This window comes from Platichthys flesus, chromosome 12 (genome assembly GCF_949316205.1).
Source record: "Platichthys flesus chromosome 12, fPlaFle2.1, whole genome shotgun sequence".
Taxonomy (NCBI): domain Eukaryota; kingdom Metazoa; phylum Chordata; class Actinopteri; order Pleuronectiformes; family Pleuronectidae; genus Platichthys; species Platichthys flesus.
The window spans coordinates 10,816,624-10,835,189 of record NC_084956.1 but is presented as its reverse complement, the minus strand read 5'-3'; the positions used below and the strand labels follow the sequence as shown (position 1 = coordinate 10,835,189).

General features: G+C 44.4%; 1 protein-coding gene across 1 annotated transcript; it reads right to left on the bottom strand.

Moving 5' to 3' along the window:
- Positions 1-2,709: 2,709 nt before the first annotated feature.
- Positions 2,710-17,893, bottom strand: golga7bb (golgin A7 family, member Bb). The gene is made up of 5 exons (XM_062400450.1): positions 17,823-17,893; positions 11,455-11,580; positions 10,307-10,459; positions 4,409-4,510; positions 2,710-3,225 (listed from the first exon to the last, which is right to left on the bottom strand). Exons 1-5 carry the CDS (start codon positions 17,832-17,834, stop codon positions 3,139-3,141), a joined length of 480 nt encoding a protein of 159 aa, XP_062256434.1. The 5' UTR covers positions 17,835-17,893; the 3' UTR covers positions 2,710-3,138.
- Positions 17,894-18,566: the final 673 nt, after the last annotated feature.

Below are 18,566 nucleotides of genomic sequence, written 5' to 3'. Positions count from 1 at the left end.
ATGTCCACCTCATGGTGGCGCTAGAGACGTGGGACTGGGACGTGTGAATTTTTTGCTAATCCAACAGGTAAAGATAATTTGTTGGGTATGTAACAAAACTGACCTGCAGGTGGCACAAGACTTAAAGTCAGGGGATACCTTTAAGTCAGGGGGGGTTCATTCTCTGGGCACCAAGACACATTTCAGTCTGGAGAGGAGCGGACCATGTTGGACCAGTATTGGGAACCTATCCTTTGAACGCTTCAACCTTTGAATATGACACCTTATATACACAGGCCTTCACCTGAGGATCATCATCATCATCATCACCATTAGAGATTTCAGTATTATGAATAACAATATCATGAGCTACATTAGCAACACTTTAAACAAAATAAAAAACATCATCTTCATGTGCAGTGGAAACCACACAGCAGCTCATGGCTGAACAGATGATCTGCTTTCATAGCTGCTCTGTGATTTAATGCCCAAACAAAAACAGGAACTAACGCCGGCCAATGGAATCGCTTTTGAAGTAAACAGCTTAATGGCATTTCCATCCACTTCTTTACACTGGATAAATATTGACAAGCTTGTACGGTACAGCTCCTCTACTGTACAGTTCATATACACTCTTTGTTTCTTGTTTTTCTTTGTACAATGTCCAATGAGCTCCTCTAGTGGCTTATTGGCAGTGTCGAGTCCATATTAAATGAATCAGTCCATCAGCCCCAGGTTGGGTATCCATTCCACTGGGATGAAACATGAAGGCATCGTGAAGCACAGGAGGCTGAACACAGGCACAACCAGAACTCGGCTGCTGTGGGAAAATGTCAGTGTCAGTTCATCTCATCAAGCAAGTGGCAATATAGGTATGAAATTAAACTATCACACTGGATTGAAGTCAAAAACGTTCTGTTCCCTCAATGACCTCCCAGTGAATAGTTTAACTTCAAGGTGTCACTTCTCCGGTGAAAGCACGGGTCGGTTGTAAAGCCGAGGCTCTGCTGAGGGTTTCGCTCGTCTTTATATATGTGGTTAAGGAAAGTGTCACTCTACCATACTTTATTAAGATTCATGATATGACGTGAGATGAGAGAAAACTGAAAGAGGTCAACGAAGGATGAACAAAGAGAGAAAAATGTGCAGACGCCGGGGTTATAGGGAAACTGTGAAAGTTCTTTTCATTAGACACTGTGTGGGTGTGCTGTCGTCTGGCTTCAGCATATTTTCCTCGATTATGTTAATCTTTTGTCTCATCAGCCTCCGCTCACAGACTCACAGACAGGAGGCACCAGTTCCTACCAGGAGACGCTGAGTTTCTGCTCCTCAGGGGCTGCAGCACCTTGTGTGTGTGTGTGGACTGAGGATAATGTTTAAAAAAAAGCACAGAGCAGTGCAGCAGAGGGAGTAAGTAGTTTGGGATGAATATTAGTTGCATTAAGGAGTAACAAATTAATTGAATCATACGACCCTCAATCCAGAACTTCCTCATTTCGACCCTAGAGGGAGCTACAACTGTGTCTCACCAACAAAATGACACAAGCAGATCCCTGTATTTCTGATAATAAAGAAGTGTTAAATGACAGGAAGCACTAATAAACGGGGAAACTTTAAATGTGAAATTTGTATCTCTCATTAATCCTCAAATTGGTGTGTGCACATCATTCATTTTGCACATTTGAAAAAAATGTACCTGCATGTGAGCCGTACAGAATAATAAGCGTTAAGGTGCCAAACTGTGTGTGGGCGGATTTTCCTACACAACCCTATAAATGTACCCCTGTCATTAACCATAGAGCTGCGGAGATAACAACCCCCACAGTGTCAGTGTTCTCAGAACGTGGGTTTGTTATTTACTGCACTGATCCATGCTCCCCGCTTCCCCTGGCTCCTTAATTATCAGCGAGAGGTAAAGCTGGGACTGGTGACACAGACACGTGCACATCAGATACATGTACATTACATGCGCACTACCAGGGAAACCAGTACACACTCAACAGGGTCTAGATCTACTCGTGTTTTTAATGAGCTTGGACCATATAGAGCACTGTCTGTGTAGGTTGACTCTATCTCTGCCAGAATCTGTGTGTGTGTGTGTGTGTGTGTGTGTGTGTGTGTGTGTGTGTGTGTGTGTGTGTGTGTGTGTATGTGTGTGTGTGCGTGCGTGTGTGTGTGTGCGTATGTGTGTGTAATAATGCATGGCCACTTGCCCCTGGATTGTATAGGTGCGTGCATGTTCCCTCCCTAGCGTGTGTCTGTATGAGCACTTGAGGGTTATGTGCATTTGTATGCATGTGTGCGTGCAAGTGAGTGTGTGACCTGCAGCTGTGATGTGGATCACCCGTATCCACTGCTGTGGATGAGGAGGATAAATAATCCAAGTTGCTCTCTGTTAGCTGTTTGATACCGAAGCCAAGAGCATGAGAGCGGAGCGTCGACCCGCCTCGTCCCACAGAAGGCCCAATTTGCCAGCATTCAAAGCAGCTTGACCCAAACCACCTTACATGAATGCAATCATTCAGTGAGAGGAGAGAACATTGGTCCTCCCCCGGGGGCCGGTACTTTCCCTCCTTCCAGAGTTCAGAGCTGCAGCACAGACCCGACACTACACATCCAAAGCGTCAGCAGATATGTCGCAGTGACAGTGCCCCCCCCCCCCCCCCCCCCCCCCCCACCCTGAAACCAATCAAGCATTGACGCCCAGTCTAATCAGGTTTAAGCCGGCGGAATCAGCTTCACCACAGAGATGGTGTGACTCATGGAAACAGACGTGAAGGAATGAGAGAAAAGGTGAATGGAAAAATGTGAAAAAAAAAAAAAAAAAAAGGATTATTTTAGGTCGGAAAAGTGAAATCTATTCCCTCGCAGACACTCCGGATGTTGGCTTGTACATGTGTCTGCTGCCTATGTGTGGGCTGTGTTGTGCTTGTGTTGATCCTGTTGCATGTCTAGTGTGTTTGTGGGAGCCAGCCCCTGATCTGGTGCTGGTGCGTCGTCCTCCAGCAGGGAGAGTGTGAATGCCCGTGGATCACCTCCTTGCCTTGGTTCTCTCCACTTCTCTTAGAACCTGGTGCTCTCATGTTTCAGCATGCGGATGTTGGTGAGTGTCCCGCTGCCCCTGTGGTGGTACCCGTAAGCCTGGCGCTGGCCCTCCAGTCACCGGGCGCTGCTGGCGGCTGACGACATGCTGCTGCTGGGACTGGAGCTGCCCGAGCCCCGGTCTTCAAAGAGGCTGATCTCCAGCTGAGGACACAAGTCACTGTCAAGGTTCATCATGGCACATGGCATTGTGTAAGTGCTGGAGGATCCTGATTGGACAGTATAATCCTGTCGCTTCCATTCTCAGCTCTAATGTGTGAAGCTGGTGGAAAATACAAGAATTTCTAAATCGACATTGTTTCTGCTGGATACGCTACGAGAAGGATGCAGTGTGTGTCTGTTTGTGTGCGTTTGTCTCTCATCTCATCTACAAAAACAGTTGCATCTGGTTTAAGGCTTCGTTAACATCAAAGATGCTGGTAGAGCGAATGACAAGCTTGATATTTGTCTCAATGCTGCTCGGACTGAACGTGCTGTCTCAAAGACCAAAATTCATTGGTCCCAGGATGAACCATTCGCCCATGACAACAACAAGACCAGTTTAAAAAAAGACTTCATCTTCTACAATTGGTTCTTTGTAATATAAATATTACAACGTTGAATGTTTCACTGCCCTTTGGGAAACACAGGACTCGGAGTAACCCTTACAAACAGAGACCATACAGTATAGGAGTACACTGGCCAATAAGTGTTTTTAACATGTTTGGCCCTGTGACTTGGAGCCTCTTTATGACTCAGTCTGGGCCAGACCTGTGTGATGGTCCATTGGTCGGTCTCTCTCTCTCTCTCTCTCTCTCTCTCTCTCGCTCTCTCTCTCTCGCTCTCTCTCTCTCTCACTCTCTCTCTCTCGCTCTGCCTTTTCTCTAAATGTAGAGGGGGGGGGGGGGGCTCTTCACCTAACGTCCTTATTAACCGAACACGTTAACAAAAAGGTTCTAAATTCAGCATCTAAGGAAATTCAAACATCCCAAACAAACATTTTAGCGGACGTTTCCTGACGACCAGCAGCTCAGGCAGTGCTCCACATTGCGTCCTGGGAAAGACACTTGGCCACCGAGCAGCCCCTCTGCTGCAGCTGGTCTCTAAGTGCCTTGTTCAAGGGCACCTTGATGGTAATTAATGAGGAGCAGAGGGTGTTTCTTATTCATTTATCCGATCCAGATGTTTCTGGCAGTTCCAGTCGTTCTAACTGGTGACTTCCATTCATAAAGTCAAATTTCTCCGACCACTAAACCACTGCCACCTCCTATCAGTCGTATTTATGTCTGTCGCCTTAATCCTCCGATTCCTACAGTGAGCGAGCAGCAGCAGTTTAAGTGAAGGATACAACCCTCATTCCTCTCTCTATGGGGTCGGTGAGCAGCAGACCTCGAGGAGCGTAGATCTTCTCATTCTGCTCCTGGATGTAGCCCGATATCTTCTTCAGCACCTGGAATAAAAACAGGAAAAACAGAGAGGGGTCACATAAGGAATGTTTAGACAAAATCCAGATTTGATTATGACCATAGGAAAGAGGAGGAAAATCTAAAACACGAGCAGAAAATAATCCGAACAGACGTTCCAACTGAGAATCCATTACGTGCATATTATCACTTAACGTGCACTCAGTGGTACATGTAATAACCATGTATGTAAACATGGACAGAGGCTGCAGCAATGTCAGCCTCCTCCTGTGGTGTCTTGGGTGGAAAAAATGAAAGATGGAAGAAATGAGTTGGCGGCCCGTCTGAGCATAGTTAGCATACGGCATATGACACTAACTCTCTCAAGTCATTGCCCGTCTTTATTTTTCCTGAACATTATAATCTAAACTCAAAGTAATTCCATTATGCTCTCAGTACGGCAGTTATTTTTATGCATAGTTCCAACCCACTCATGTCAAGCGAGGCTGTATGAATTGAATTAGTGAAATTGACGAGCACGAGATTTTCCTCTTTTTGAAGTTTTTTCCACTTGGAGGCTTTAGTTCCTAATTCCAGAGATGGCTCTCTCCGGCTAAATGTCATGCCTTGGTTGACTGTCGGGGCAATTTGGAAACGCTCGAGAACGTGAGGGGGACAGTTTATTTAGATTGCACTGGCATCGGACCTATTTCTCAGTTTAGCAGTATTGCATCGACTGAAAAGATCACATAGCTGCAGTGGAGTGAAGCGGATCACCAAGTTCAGACCAGCCGAGCCGGCGCACACACATTCGAAAAAAGCGTGCCGGTATACATTCTCCTACGCATAACAGCTGCACACAGAGTTTACCTTGGAGACTCGAGGAGTTTAAGAGAACCTAAGCACCGTGAGTCCCAGGCCGCAGCTGAGAGCAACCAAATGGCCGCTGACTGATGGAGAGTCATGCTCAATGGGCAGCTATTAGCAAAAGTGGCATCATTAGAGCAGCTTATTCAGCCTGAGCTACGCCTCTGTGGGCACTAACAATGCTGATGTGCCATGCCTCTCCTAAACTCTGCCTAACCATGTCAGTCAGCTCCAGCATGGCTCACTGGGCCTCATGTACACTGGGAAAGCTGTCATCACTCATAGCAAGAGTCAGCAGGAGATGCCATATCCCACGGCACAGAGCAGATCATTTAGTGCTGTCCCAATTATCTGAGGTCATTCTCTGTGATAAAGAGCAGCCCACACAAAGCATGCACTTCAAATGCATGTAAGAATAATTTTATTTAATTTCTTATTTAATAATCATGTGGATACGGTAATTCACATGCTTCGAATAAGCCTGACAGCTGCCCTTAGGATTTCCCGTTTGTTTTTGCATTCATTAATTTAGTGTGCAGGTGAAAAATTCTGTAATTCAGTGATAACACATGAATCCCTTCATATCTATATACTGTTAACACAATGCTGTGAGGAGGAGGTGTGAGCCCTACTCTTAAGTTGGCCAAGTCAATCACAGGAAAAACACGCAAAAACCACTGGATGTGGGATGGGTCAGGGAAGAAAGCCATTCAATTCTGGTGCAGATCAGGGTTCCATTACTGATTTCCAAATGAATAATTCATGGATCTAGATGAAAACAAATTATATTTAGGAGTGACAATCTACAGAGTGGCATTATAGTATCCTGAAAGAAATGTGTACTGGACGACTGTATATCGTACTGTTTATTAAACTCTGATTTATTACAGCTCATCCTATTTTTGTATCTTAAACAAGTGTTTCTATTCCCCAAGTTCATTGCTGAGTTATTAATAGAGTCGTACGTGGTTGTAGGAGAAACACTGCATCTGAATGATGAAAGCTAACCTTGGGACTGACAGACCTTGTTTTTCAGACTTTCTGTTGCCGTTTTATTAATAAACTTGTTTCAGTAAATTCAGAGGTAAAACTGTAAAAATAGGATCAGAGTAGTAAGGAGCTACAGTCCTCCTCTGTGCTGTATTGAGCTGTAACTCTTTTTATGAGTATTCCTCTGCTGATTTATTGAACATGACAGATTCACATCCTCTTTGTAAGTTAACTTAAGGTCACAGCAGCACTCTCAGCCTTGAGAGATTAGAACAATGGAGACTGGGCAACGCACGGAGCACAGCTCCTCTGGGATGTCAAAGGCCTGCTACAGCTGCAGGCACAGCTGCTAATATAAGTGAGCGTTGGTGCCAGTGGAGAGTAAAACACAGAAGAACGTTTCTTTCTTCATCTCCCGGTGGAAGAAGTAGACGAAGAAGAGAATTGGGGAGAAAACAACATTTAAATTCTTCAGTGTGAGAACGTGGAAGTCGCAATGAGCAGGCGGCGGTTTGCTCCACTGTGCTGCTTTCAGTCACTTTCCATCAGTCAGATCTAAAGCTCCATCCAGACCTGGCACTAACAAGTGTCTGAGCTCAGTGCAGACGGGAACAAGACACATTGAGTGAACACGAATGCATCATGGGCCACATTAAAGGACCGGCCCACTCAACTGACGACCTCTGACCCGTTACACTTTCATATAACGTTTTCACTCTTTCTCCGTTTATTGTTTTGACAGCTACTAAGGTTCATTCGAGACATTGACCACAGGTTTAAATGTGAATGTGAATGGTTGTCTGACTCTTTATGTTCACCCTGTGATACGGAGGCGATCTGTCCAGGTTGTAACCTCTCACCCAAATCGATGGATGGAGTGTTTCTCATACATTGATATATGTTCTGCTGTCTGCCACAATATCAACAATGACTGCTCCACATTGAATTCCTTTGTTTTTTCCTCACTATTCCAAACTTTTAAAATCATATTTTATCGTAGCTCACCATCTCTTTTTTTTTGGGGGGGGGGGGGGGCTGGAGATGCAGAGAGCCGGTTCAGGTGCACCTGACCTACTTAGAGCTGTCCACTTGGTGATTGGATCAGAATCAGGTTTTTATTGCCAAGCAGGTTTACACCCACAAGGAATTTTCTGTGGTGTGTTTGTGCAAATCGTGGAGCCTATTTCAAGACCACCTAAGCAGAAAGCAATCAATATTCGGCTTGGAACAATCACAACGTAACCAGAGATTGTTAACACACAAAATAAACTGTGTATTTTGCTAAAGACTCACATCACAGGGCAGCAGCAGAGACACATAAAGCGGAGCCCTGACTAATAGGTTTACTGGGGTGCAGGGAGAGGGACGATCTTTTCACTGCTGGCGAGCTCTCAGGGCGACTCAATCCTCTCCAGCGTAACAATATGACAGTCACGTATCCCAGCCGCAGCCTCTGTTGTACCCACATGTTTGTGTGACTGCCCCTCTGGGAGAAGCTTTGTGAGCGGGCCCGTGTATCGCCTGAGAAGCGAAGGTGTCACAGTCTATTACACATGTATGACATGAGCGTTTACACCTCCGCGGGAATGAAGGTTGCCCATGTGACCTACTGCAATGTGTGTGTCCAGAGTAGCCACATTCTTTTGTGAATAATAGTGGAAGAGGAAAAAGGCGATGGAGGATACAAACTGGGAGCGAGGGAAGCTTTAACGAACGCTAGTGCGCACGTGTATCTGTTCTGACATGCTGGGAGCAATCAGTGTCCTTTGATAGGGTGAGATGTGAGCATCAAGGGCTTGTGGTGCTCGAATGAATCTGCACAATGATCCACACTCACTGGTGAGTGGCCGCTTTATCAGCACACACACACACACACACACACACACACACACACACACACACATACAGGAGCATGCACCCACACAGCCTCAACCTGGGTGGGTATATTTGATCATCGTCAGTCATAGCGTCCCTCAGCCAAGATTATAAAGTTAAACAAGTAAATAAACAAATCTCCCGTAAGAGCTGATAGCATCTGGGCGTGTCAATGGAGCGGCACACAGCTGACAGCGAGATGAAAGCGGCCTCGGACCAGGTCATTTCTGCATGGCTTCAGCACAGCACTGAGTCCTTTTGTACTTCTTGGTCCAGCTCCCAGCTCCTCTGTGCAGCTTTGATACCAAGAAATGTTTACAAAAATGCAACAAGACCGGGGAGATGAATGTTGTGGGCGACAAAGATCAGAGAAGAGAGGCATGCTGGGACGTCACGCCACTCTAGTTTCCTCTAAAACACGGACAGGTACAAGAGGATTAATCAAACTCACTGTGTGTGTGTGTGTGTGTGAGTGTGTGAGACTGGGTCGTGTATACCAGTATTTTTTGCTCCAGCCAGTAACAAGCAGCAACACGGCCTCAATGGCGGTTTCCTCTAGACGGACGTTGTGGTTGTGTGAAGGTAGATGTCCTGTTACAGTTGGCGTGCCATGCGAACCCACAGGCACACAGGTGTGGCCTTCAGAGCGAGTTCTAAGACGCAGTGGACGGACAGCTGAGGGGAACGTTGTGCAAGAGAGAATCAGATCATATCTCCTGTGTGAGCGGGTGTGTATAATGTGTTCCGACCCTGAGAGAGCCAGAGTGTATTCGAACACACAATTAAAGACTTTTGTTTGCTTGTGAGAGGAAGTTTTCATACAAATGGACAAATATGGCAGTAAATAAGTCTTTCAGCTGGGCACTGGAGTTTATTATAACCAGCTGTTCCTGAATAATGTCTGAGTGAGACAATTATTCCAGCAGAAAGAATTCTACTGCACACAGAGGCTCCGGTCTGGGTTCAGACCACAGACTGTAAATAAAGATGGACGACATGGGAGATCCCCAAACGTGAAGCCAAAGTGTCTGGTGGCTGGCTGCAGTACGGCTCATAAAATCCTGCATCCGCCATGCTAGTGTATTGGACATGAATCAAAAAGTTAAAGTACACATCAAATACTGCACAGTCTCAGTCTTCATATGCCAAATTTGGCGGCCTGTGTATCCGGTATAATCTGATGGGGGCAGAAAGTGGAGTCAACATTGTTTTTTTGCTCCGGTTTCCTCCCACGGACCAAAGTCACACAGGAACACTTTAATAAGGGAGTAGTGAATATGTCTGTGGCTGTGAATGGTTGTTTCTCCCTGTTAGCTGCGTGACCGACTGGAGATGTGGTGATAGTAGAATTCACAAGACCAAAGACGTAAGGTCACAGTGACCTTGACCATTGATGACCAAAATCGAATCAGTTAGTCTGTGAATCCAAGGGAACTTGAAACATAATGAGACTATTACCCCCAACTGTTGGTAAAATGATGAATTGAAAATAAATAAAGGTGACCTTTGACCTTCAAACTCAAATCAGTTCATCTCTCAGTCCAAGTGAACATTTTATACCAAATGTGATCCTGAGATGTTTCGTCAACAGACCAGAAACTTGTTTTGTGAGGTCACAATATTCTTGACGGGCGAAGGGACACCGGCTCCGGTCACATGTCACCGGTGCAGAGGTTTAAAATGGATGACTGGATATCTATTATTTCTTTTCAGCACAAGTCTGCAGGGACTATAGACGTTATCAGGTTTGCTCTGGTTCGAACCACAATAGACCAAACCGCCGCTGGGAAACTGAGACTGTGGCTTCTGGAATAAGGATCTAATTTTCTATACAAATATTTTTTAGCAACATACAGAACACACTTCAAAAACGTGTGGAGTATTAAAGGAATAATTCAGTTTCTTTAAAATACATCTATTGGCTTCCTCTGAGACAAGATGCACACTAAATGTGGAGCTGGAGCCAGCAGGCAGATCTTTTGAGGAGGAAAATCACAGGTGTTTATCAGTACATTTCTCAACGTGCAGCCATCGTTGCACAGATCTTGTTCCACATAAAAGCTGTCGGACCATTTCTGGTAGCAGCGTTTCGGCGTCTGCAGGTTCATTACCTTATCGTAGCGCGTCTCCATGCAGAGGAAGACGATGTACGCTGTGGCGCAGGCCAGACATCCTTCCAGGTACGACTGACCTCCAATTTTCTCGGCCTCGACATAATAAGAGTTCAGGGTCTTCACCGTCTCCTCCAGCAAGGTTCGCTCAATCTACTTCCAAACACAAATAGACAACCCGAGTGGAGATATGAAGGCGTGCTCACACCATAAGGACTGGGAGAGTGAAATGTGTCGGAGCAAGCTGTTCTACTTTACAACGGCCTGCCAAACAAAGCAGCTGCATTCTGCTCAAAATAAATGGCCTGACGTCGCCTAACACAACTTAGAAACACAGCTCGCCTCCAGAACTCGAGGCTGATGTGACACATTAGCCCGACGTGTGACAGCAGACGTGTGGCTCGAGCGTCTGACAGAGAACTTTTCAAGTGAAGTGACAGATGAAGTTTTCTAAGGATTCCTAAGCACTGACTCCCGCTGTGTCTGCTTCAGAGACTAATTGCTAAATTCACAATATGTCAATACAGACATGCGAGAAGAGCAAATCAACAACTCTCAGTAATTAAAAGTGTTTTTCTTTACCTTTCTTAGAAGCACATGCAACACAGAGGAGTTGTTACTTTTATTCTGCTCTTGTCTGCTCCAGGACTTTAGGGATCATGCTACAAAATCTGGATCCAACCGTGGACAGGATGAAAGGAAATATGAACATACTTTTACATATTGAATTATGTTTGGCTTTCAGATATCCATCTAAAAATAAAAAAAAAGTAAGATTGCTACACTTGTGCCATAATATGAATATTATAGAGGTTTCACTAATACCCTGCCGTTAGAATCCACATGATACTATGATTTATTACTCTCTGTGCTTTAAGAATAGCCGTATATTAATAAGGAATAAGGCTGGCCAATAAAACAATATCTATATTATCGTTATATCATTACAGCAATAGTTAAATAACATAGGGTTCAATCTATATTCATCATTCACCAGCTTTTCATCCAGGACGCCTTATAGTGCTTATCTGATTAAGCTTTATTGAGCCATCGCTCTTGTTGTATGTCGCTGTTGTTTCAGGCGAGTTGGAATATTACATGTGTGTGTGTGCGTGTGTGTGTGTGCGTGTGTTTGTATTCGTGCTCACCCTGTTGTCGAGCTCTGAGGGGAACTTGGTCTGGAAGCGGCAGACGGTTCCTTGGCTGTAATCTCTCTGTACAAACACCTTCGTTACCAGTGATGCACTGTGCCGCAGCTCCTGCAGGTTATGGAACTGAAACCAGGAAAAAATACACGTTAAAATTTGTGCGTGTGCGTGTGTAAACAGATGATTATATGTGAAGATGGACGACGCAACAGGTTCCTAGAAGTGAAGCCAAAGTGTCGCCTCCTGGTGGCTGCCTGCAGTAGCGGTCCTAAACCCTGCCTACTCAATGTCACATAGATGTATATACGTGTTAGTTTTTCCGAAACCTTTTTGGATGATATAAAGATGGGCTGATACATCATGATTGACAGCTGAGACTGGTGGGACATCAATATTAAGGCTCCATCCCCCGATCGCTAGTCTGACTTTAAATCAAACTCTCAATCACATCAACAAAGTCTGCACAGCTGTTTTATAAAACTGAGTTTTTAATGTGTTTTCTTCCTACTAGTTCATCACTGGCCCCACAGTGAGAAAAAGGTCCTGTGTTACTGAATCAACATTATTAGTTTGCACTCTCATGGCCTCCTCTTGTATCAGTCGGCCCAATTGGCTGTAATAATGAGCAGTGAGAGACTCCACTTTACAGGGCTTTGGTGCTGAGCGGTGTGTTTTGAACCCAAACAGACAATTCCCCTGAGAAGCCCACAACAGCGAGGAAGTGGGTCAGTGTAAACCTCTCCCCTGCTGATCTAAATGACTGCCCTCAAGTGGCTGGTAATTACAGATACAGTAGGAGATAAATGGAGGGAGGGAGGGAGCGAGGGATGGAGAGAGGGAGGGGGAGAGGGATGAACAAAAGGGGTGAGAAAATAAAAGGAGAAACAGAAATCGGGGGGAACCCAGTGGAGGCTGCCGATGCAATACCGATATTAGGGAGGTATTTACCTCAGCAATATATCTGCCTGTTAATATATATTATTATTGAAAGTAATTGACAATTATTTATTCATCTTTACAGTTTATTCATACATGTTATTATGATTAACTATACATACAAATAAAAGACAAACATGAGAAATTTATAAAACCTAAATTAAAACTTGAATCAAAATGAACAAACATTTCATTCAGTGGATTTTTACATCCACATCTCTTCTGGCTTCAGTGTTTTCAAAGGAACTCATGTCTGTGTTTTTACCTGCATGTATATGAGCCCAGTTCCTTCCCACACGGACGCAGCACAGTGCCAGCCTTTCATGTCTATATAGGGTATATCACTCACAACTAAGAATAGCATCCGAGCTGCTATTTTCATCCGCTAACAGCCACAACCATCTCCGAGCCGCTAGATCTTTCTGTCTGCCAGAGCTTTTAATATCCTGTCTTTTTTTGTAACGTCCTCTGTCTCTGCCACCGTCCCCCTCCCTGTGATACCTGCAGGCCATTGCGACCAAACAAGTTACTCAATTAAAATAAGTGATTATCTGCACACGATCGTGCATCGTGTATTCAAGATGGAATCAGGAGGGTTCATTAAGATTAAACTGGTCCTTTGTTTGTGAGAATGTGTGCGTGTCGGTACAAAGCACAGAATTTATACTGATGTTACCAGTAAAAGGTGTGTAGTTTTATCCTAAGTAAGATTTTAGTTCTGCTGCCAAATGAAAAAGAAGGAAAGAGGAAAGGCAGGATGACAGATTAAAAGCTTTAGGGGGAAAAGGTAAATGGAAAAAAGAGGATAATAATACAAGGGAATAAATAGATAGATATAAAGGAAAGGAAAAAGGAAAAAGAAAAGTAGGATGGAAAGAGGGATGGAAACAAATTAGGCAATTATAAAAGAAAAACAGGAAAGGAAAGAAACAATCATGAAGAAAGAGCAGAAATTTGAAGAAAATTGAGAAAGACAAACGAAATGAGGTTAAGATTAAGTTAAGAGTGTGGTGTGTTCAATATACAAATAGATCAACCAAAATTCATGTTTCATCAAGTGCTTTTGCTGCTGAAATGAAACCACAGACAGAATCATGGATGTGAACTGTGGCGTCAGGTGTGATAGTTTGATAGCTTTGTACGTACGGCGACATACCAGCCACCTGCTGGTGAGTCTGCTGCTACATGCAGAACCACATAAAAAACACAAACATTATCCAACACGACATAATGCGACGCCGTGGTGTGTTTCAGCCTCTTGTTGACCCTCTCGTCTCTGCCTTATATGTCTGTGCTGCATGTAGCTCACAGCTGAGCACAGCAGGCGGGGGTCATGTCTCTGCGAGGTCACCCATGAATCACAGAGTCCATTTATTTAATATCTCTCCCACCGCCCCCCTGATTTTAATCAACTTGGAGGCTTTAAAAGCATTTGGTCTATTGGGGATGGCATGGTTAAAGGGTCAAACCTAGAACACTGTGGCACTTTGTTCTAGTATCTCAAAAATGTAACTGATTGGCCAAACGAGAGGCCACACGTTTTCCTCTGTTAACCTCTGTTTGATAGGGAGTCTTAAAACCTTGCAGCAAAGACTGTAAGTCTGCATGCTCCAATCTGTGAGATACTTCCAATGCAATCTTGGTTGCAATCGGTTTGAGAGTGTACAACATCTTTTTGAGGAGTGTCGGATTACAAGATAAACTGAAAATATGAGATGAACTTTTGCAGCCCCACCGAGATTTGCTTCTTGACCCAGGTCCTACAAACCTATTTGTTTTTATTTAGCCTCCATTGTTTTGGTTTGTGTGCATGTATGAGCTATTTTAGAATAAACTTTCCAGATAGCAAACTCTAGACGTGGGTCATAGTAGCAGTTACATCACAGTGCAATCCGATACTGATGTGATTACAAGAACAAACTAGTGCAGGGACATTACATTCACACATTGAGCAGGTCTAGTTTAAAGCTAAAGCCTCATTTGTCCCTTGCTAATGAACTTCTAGTGGGAGAAGAGAATTGCCTTGTGGTGCTTTTCACAATCAAGTGATTACAACTGTGCAGTTGTAATCACAGTGCAGTGCCTGTTCTAAACCTGCCTGTTATGAAGGAGCTCTCTGCTTGGCCTGTATAGATGCTGCTAGATGCAGCTTCTCTTTCTGAAACTGTAAAAGTGATTTGCAGTAATTGAGCCGTAGGGAGTAAAGACCAGCAGCTGCACAAAGAGGTGATCAACTGTTTATTCAAAGATTTGTAAAGTACTCAGAACCTAGAACCTGTTGTTCTGATCGATTACGTCACACATGTTGAGTCCCCGCCGCCACTGCTATAGAGCACTAAAGTCTATTCAGGTTTCACGTGTCCAAATCGCACCAAATCCGACAATGCACTTCTTTTGGCCCTAAGGATACACATGCCAAGTGTGAAGCCGATAAGACGATTCTCAAGTTCTCAACAGCCACATACAGATACCCATAATATCTTGATGACAGCAACCTCCCTCTCCCAACCTCATCCTGACCGACCAGGAATCCTGTAACCCTCTTACACGTTACTTACAACTGCCCAAGTCCTGCTTTGATAGCAGAGAGTAAAGCTCTGGCCTGTCTCCATTAAAGACTGGAAGATAAATGTTTGCTGTTGGCAGAGTGCTGCTGTTTACTTTCCTGCGTGTGAGATCGGGGTTCAAATGAAGTCTATTCCCGAGTCTTAATATAGCACATGGGCAGACAGCAATATTAAAGTGTCACACTGATCAGTCAGGACTCTATAAAGAGTCTCGGCATCCTGTCTGAATCCTCCCTCCACCCACACAAGGAAGAAATATATTTTATTGATCCAGAGGGAAATTTACGCAAAATAAAAAAGTTTTAGTTTAAATGTTATCTAAAGTAAGTTAAATAAGTTACATGAGAAAGACATATTACCAGTTAAGAGCCTTATATAAATACTTAAAATAAAATTTGGAACGAAATGGTCTTGACATTAAACACATAAACTAATTCTAACTTTTATGATGCTCAGGTGTAAATCCACAGGGTAATTTGGTTACAACTTAGCCAGGCAGAATAAAGATTAATCTACAAACCCTAAAGATTATCATGATGAAGTTTCCTGGGGAAATTTCTGTGGTGCAGAAATATAGTCTTTTGAAATCCGCTGCACAGAATGACCAAATAGCTGGGGCTGGGCAGATAAAAGAACCAAACTCCTCTATAACAATTCAAACCAAAAGTAAAAGACTACACACTAATGCCTCAATGACCTCACATTCTGAGGTGTTTACTGCCGCTTCGATTCCTCAACAGACTCGAGCGAGGACTGGTCGACGGACTGAGGAGGAGGATCTGCCAGAGAGAGAGTTAACGGATCCAAAGAGCGTCCATGCAGCACAAACAGTCTGCACCATGAGCTGATTGTTACTCAGTCACTTAACGTGGAGCGTTTGCTGACTTGGCACATGATAAATGTCAGAGAATGAGTTCTAATAAAATGAGGGAGGGAGAGAGACACTCATTGAGGAAGAGGGAGGCGATGGGGAGGAAATAAAGTATGCTTCTCATCTCAGCAGCCTGTTCACATTAAATATGCCGTGGATAAAGGATGGGCGCTGGACATTCACTCTGCCTTGGCTGCACATATGTGTATTTGTATGTGCATGTGCATGCTATGTTTGTGCACATGCGTGTGTATGTGACTGCGCGGAACTAATAGGGCTTGGACACGGCTGCTGGCAGACCATCAGAGGAAATCACGGCCACTCTGCCCATTTATAACCAGCTCAGGAACAAAAAGATGATGAATCCTGATCAGCAATGTCCACCGAAGCTTTACCTGCAGCAGCATTATGAATAACTCTCATTCAGTCTTTAAAGTAATGCTACCAGGTGCAATTTGCATATTAACACACACACACACACACACACACACATACTGTATAAACTGAGGCACATGCAGGCTGCTTCAGAGTTGCAACACACTAACAGCAGTCTCCTCTACTGAGATCCTTATTATGATAACTAAAGCAGCCATGTCTTCAGCGTGATGGCGACCAAGGACACAAAGGGGAGAGAGGAAGATGAAGTCCTCACATCGTCCAGATATTCCCCGGAGGGGCTGTATGTGAGAGTGAGAGCATCCAGAGGAGCCGATGTAAGAAAACAGCAGGATATCCTCAGCAGGATTCCTTGTGAGCAAGTGGGGGTGCTGAGACACAGACAAAGACACAGGAGAGTTTTTGGTGATAAGAGCCGACGCTGGGTTGATCTACGGAGCAGAATTCTTACCTAACATCCTGCCTCTGCACCACCTCTCACCTAACAAGCTTACTGGCCAGGGTTTTGGTGGCTCGTCTCCCCTCCTGTGTGCTGAAGTGGCCTTGCGCAAGACGCTGAACCCCCTGAACCGCCCCTGATGGCTGGACCCGAAGTGTGATAGGGAAAGTACATAAATGCACCGTATGAATGTGGAGCAGCGTGAGCGCGAGGAGAAGAGCTGAAGCTGGAGCGCAGAGAATCTGAGCACAAGCAGGGTATATTTGAGTGTGAGAGCATGAAATGAATTAACCTGAAAGACCACACTCTTGAATGAAGAGAGGACAAACTGTACTGCAAAGTGCTTTGAGTGGTCACCAAGACGAGGAAAGCTCTGTAAATACAGAGCATTTATGAAAGGAATGAAAGAATTTCAAAGCCAGAGAGATGAGTTTGCAAAAGCAGCTTCAGTATCATCATTTATTCAAAACCTCGGAAGACACATTGAGGAGGAACCCTCGTTTTCAATGGTGCCGAGGTACAGCGTTACAAAAATACAATTACAATACAGTATGTGGCTAATGTAAGATGCAAAGGCTTGTGAAGCTGATTTGAAAGTATGGAGGGAGAAGGGGAGAGTGTCCCTGTCCATGGTGCTGACTGCTCCACCATCATCAGTCCCCTCAGCTCTGAGTCAACTGGATTTACTCCACCTTACCAGTTTATACATGATTGTAGTTACGGTAACACCGCTGTTATAAACTATGATTCCTGAAATAAATAAAGAGACCACTTCAGATATGTCTTAAATCTGCATCTCTACGTGTGTATATACATGTTTCATTTTATTCTTACACATAACAATACACAGTAAAAGCCAGAGAAACTACTCTAGGAACCTGTAGTGATACTGCTGTGTTAGTTTCCAGAGCTGGACCTCTAGAATCACAGTGAGGAAACCAAGTGAAATTGAGGCTCATTAATAAAAAGAATGCATGACTCTGCAGCTGCACATTTATAACAAGTGCAGCCGCCGGATGTGGCTCCACATTCCCCCACAGAACCTGAGGCACAGCGAGCAAGGGGTTCACTCCACATGGCTGCGTCTCCCATCCTGCACTTCTCCTTCCTCACCTAGGGTCGTTCTTCTCGTTAAAATGAAGGAAGCAGCATCTCTTACCTCTGTCGCCATGTTGCGGTGCAAGAAGCTGCAGAGGAGGATCCGTCCCGCGCCGAAGACCAACAGCCGTGTGCTCGTGCCGTGCGGGACAACGCGACTACACACGCGCAGGAGGGGAGGACCGGCCTCGTCGAGCGCGCGCGTGTCGATGCGCGCACCAGAGTGGCGTGAGCGCGGGGGGTTGGGGGGTTGGGGGGATGCTAAGTGCTCGAGCTTTAGTGCAAAGTGACGAATTCAAGGTCAGACTTTCAAATGAGAGACCCCCCCCCCCCCATCACTTTTTATTATAAATTCTGAGTACAACAAATATTTTAAAATGTATAAAAAATGGTCAATGTAACATTAGGATGAGGAGGACACCAACGACAGGACTAATACTACACACATACGAGCACACGTCATAGAACTGAAGAGTAAAAATTAGAAAAATGATAAAGTAGATAAATGAAATATTAATTATCATAATAATGATTCAGAAAACTAAAATAATACAAATTGAATTCAGGGCATTGATACTTGCTGCCGTCTGTCAAGCCATTATTTCGATTGGTGCTGATGTTCTGACTGAAACAGCTCAGAGATCAAATCATTCACTTCAAATGGGAGATTTTTACTGTTAAAGTCTGAAGCTTTTTAAAGTTTCATTGATCATCAATAATTCACACAACGTGCCTCGTTTCCGTTTCCTCCTGCATCCACTCCGGCCCAGACAAGCAACGACTATTATTTCTTCACTCGCAAGGA

Bases quoted from the DNA above. Each gene is read 5' to 3' on its own strand.
- golga7bb (XM_062400450.1), bottom strand. The intron at 4,511-10,306 runs GTAATGAACCTG...TTTTTATTCCAG, and splicing joins TGGAGACGCGCTACGATAAG to GTGCTGAAGAAGATATCGGG. The intron at 3,226-4,408 runs GTATCCTTCACT...TTGTGTCCTCAG, and splicing joins TAGAGAGAGGAATGAGGGTT to CTGGAGATCAGCCTCTTTGA.